Source organism: Myotis davidii, unplaced genomic scaffold, assembly GCF_000327345.1.
Source record: "Myotis davidii unplaced genomic scaffold, ASM32734v1 scaffold586, whole genome shotgun sequence".
NCBI classification, from domain to species: Eukaryota; Metazoa; Chordata; class Mammalia; order Chiroptera; family Vespertilionidae; genus Myotis; species Myotis davidii.
In genome coordinates, this window is record NW_006296809.1 from 66421 (window position 1) to 68473 (window position 2053).

At 63.5% G+C, this 2053-nt stretch overlaps 1 protein-coding gene across 1 annotated transcript in view; it reads right to left on the minus strand.

Moving 5' to 3' along the window:
- The window catches only part of NOC2L (NOC2-like nucleolar associated transcriptional repressor), a gene marked incomplete at its 5' end in the record, with an annotated part of 16867 nt that overhangs the window by 10994 nt on the left and 3820 nt on the right, over positions 1 to 2053 (minus strand). The window contains 3 exons of the mRNA XM_015569668.1: positions 251 to 362; positions 1150 to 1289; positions 1420 to 1608. Coding sequence (XP_015425154.1) covers positions 251 to 362; positions 1150 to 1289; positions 1420 to 1608 — 441 coding nt within the window. The remainder of the gene's footprint in view (positions 1 to 250; positions 363 to 1149; positions 1290 to 1419; positions 1609 to 2053) is intronic.

Consider the following 2053-nt stretch of genomic DNA (forward strand, 5'->3'; position numbering starts at 1 on the left):
ACACTCGGGGATGTGCAGAGGGCAGATTCCAGCCTGGATCTCCCCCTCATGCTCATCTCGGGCAAATGCCCAGATTGACCCAGGTCTGTGCCCTAAAACCAGCAACCTCAGACCCACCCCACGAGGCAGCTTCCTTGTCCTCACTGCTGCTCTTGCCAACACATGCCACCAGCCTGGGCAGGACCGGGGATGCCCTTGCAGCACCTGTGCCCTGCAGGTGAGGGCCCCGCCCGCTCACCTCCCCACTCACCTCGAGGATGAAGGGCAGCACAGGGATGAAGGTGCCGGTGCCCTCGGAGAGCAGTGTCAGGATGCGCACGCAGTGCATGCGCAGCGGGTAGAAGCGTGCGGTAGGCACCAGCCTAGGAGCAGGAGGATGGGAGTGAGACGAGGCCCAGCCCCAGGGATCCCACAAGCCCGCCCCACCCTCCTGGCACTGCCCCCACTCTTCCCATAGAGCCCCCACCGCAGCAAGGACCTATCACCCTCTCAGGGTCACTGGCCACACCTGCCCCACCGGATCCCTGACAGAACAGGGCAGGACACAGGCCCTCAGGACTTGCCTCCTTGCTCAGCTTTGGGGCTGAGGGGACACCCAACCAGGTTTAACTTTGTTTCTTTTTAATGTGTTTATAGGGATCATTCACTCAAGCCTTTCATCCCAGCTTTCAACTCTCCTTCAGGAGGACAGGGCTGCCCCCTCCTGGCCAACAGCCACCAGGCCATGCACAGCTCCTCCATTCTCTGCTGAGACCCACACCCAACATTCACACCCAGGATTGCACACACCAGACCCCACTTGCCCTGTCCAAGAACCCCGTGCAAATAAACCCAATCCCCTTCAAACTGCACATGGCCCTCTCCCAGAATGCACACTGCTGCATCCTCAGACAGAGATGCTAGGGAGGCACTCACAGCACAAGCCACCCAGAAGCCCAGCTGCCCGAGCCTGGGGGGTCCCCCCAAACAGGGTACAGGCCGCCGACAGCTCTAGCCCAGCCCTTCCCCGGGTGTCGCCGAGTCACAGACCGCAGACCTTCCCTAGAGGCCTGGCCACCTGGAAGAGGACCCTTGCAGGAAGCCTCTGTGTACTGCCCCTGCCCCTGCCCTGCCCTCTAGGCCTCGGGGTCCCCGCACTCTCGGACTCACTTGATGCAGCCGAGCACGACCTGGGCGAGGGGGTAGATCAAGGGCTGGAGGGTGTCGCTGGGGCAGATGGTGCTGAGGACGCGGCACCACAGCTGCAGGCAGTGCATGAACTGCCAGTTGTACACGGATTGGTGTGTCTCCTGCAGGGAGCCCCCCAGTCAACAGGGTCCCCAGGGCCCAGCCCCTCCTCCGCACCGTGCATACAGGCCCCAGCAAGTTGTGCCCCTCCCGACCCCACAACAAGGACCCTGCCCCAGCCCGGCCACACACCTTCTTGCGCATGGTCATGGCGTTGCGCAGGTGGATGGCGAGCTGGCGGACGTACAGGAAGGCGTGCTGGTAGGCGACGCTGGTGTCCAGCGCCAGCAGCTCAGTCAGCGTCCGCTGCATGAAGCTGATGAGGGGCAGGGTGCTGGGGGAGGTGAACTTGCAGTTCCTCACGTACGTGATGTACATTTGCTGCCAGAAAACCAGTCACAGCTGCCTGAGCTCCCAGGCCCCGAGGCCCCACCATGACCCCTGGGTCTGACCCTCAGAGCTACTGCCTCTCAGAAGCACAGCCTGGCTGTGTCTGCTGCAGACCCTCCCCTGGGGCCCCTGTTGCTGCTCAGCTTCCACCGGGGCGCACCCATAACCTGGGGCCCACCCATAACCTGGGGCCCAGAGCCTGCAGTCAGAGGGCGGGCCCAGTACCAAGGGAGGGTCAACTCCAGCAGGAACAAGTCTGGGGGCCAGCAAAGGGACCATGAGGGCCTGCGAGGGAGGAGCCCTGCTGCCAGGCCTATGCAGGGGGATCTGGAAGGTTCCAGGCGAGGCAGGCCACTCTTGGTTTGGAGTCAGGCACCAGGGTCCCTGCCCCTCTCCACACCCGATGTCCGTGTGCACTGGGGGGGGGGCAGCTGCG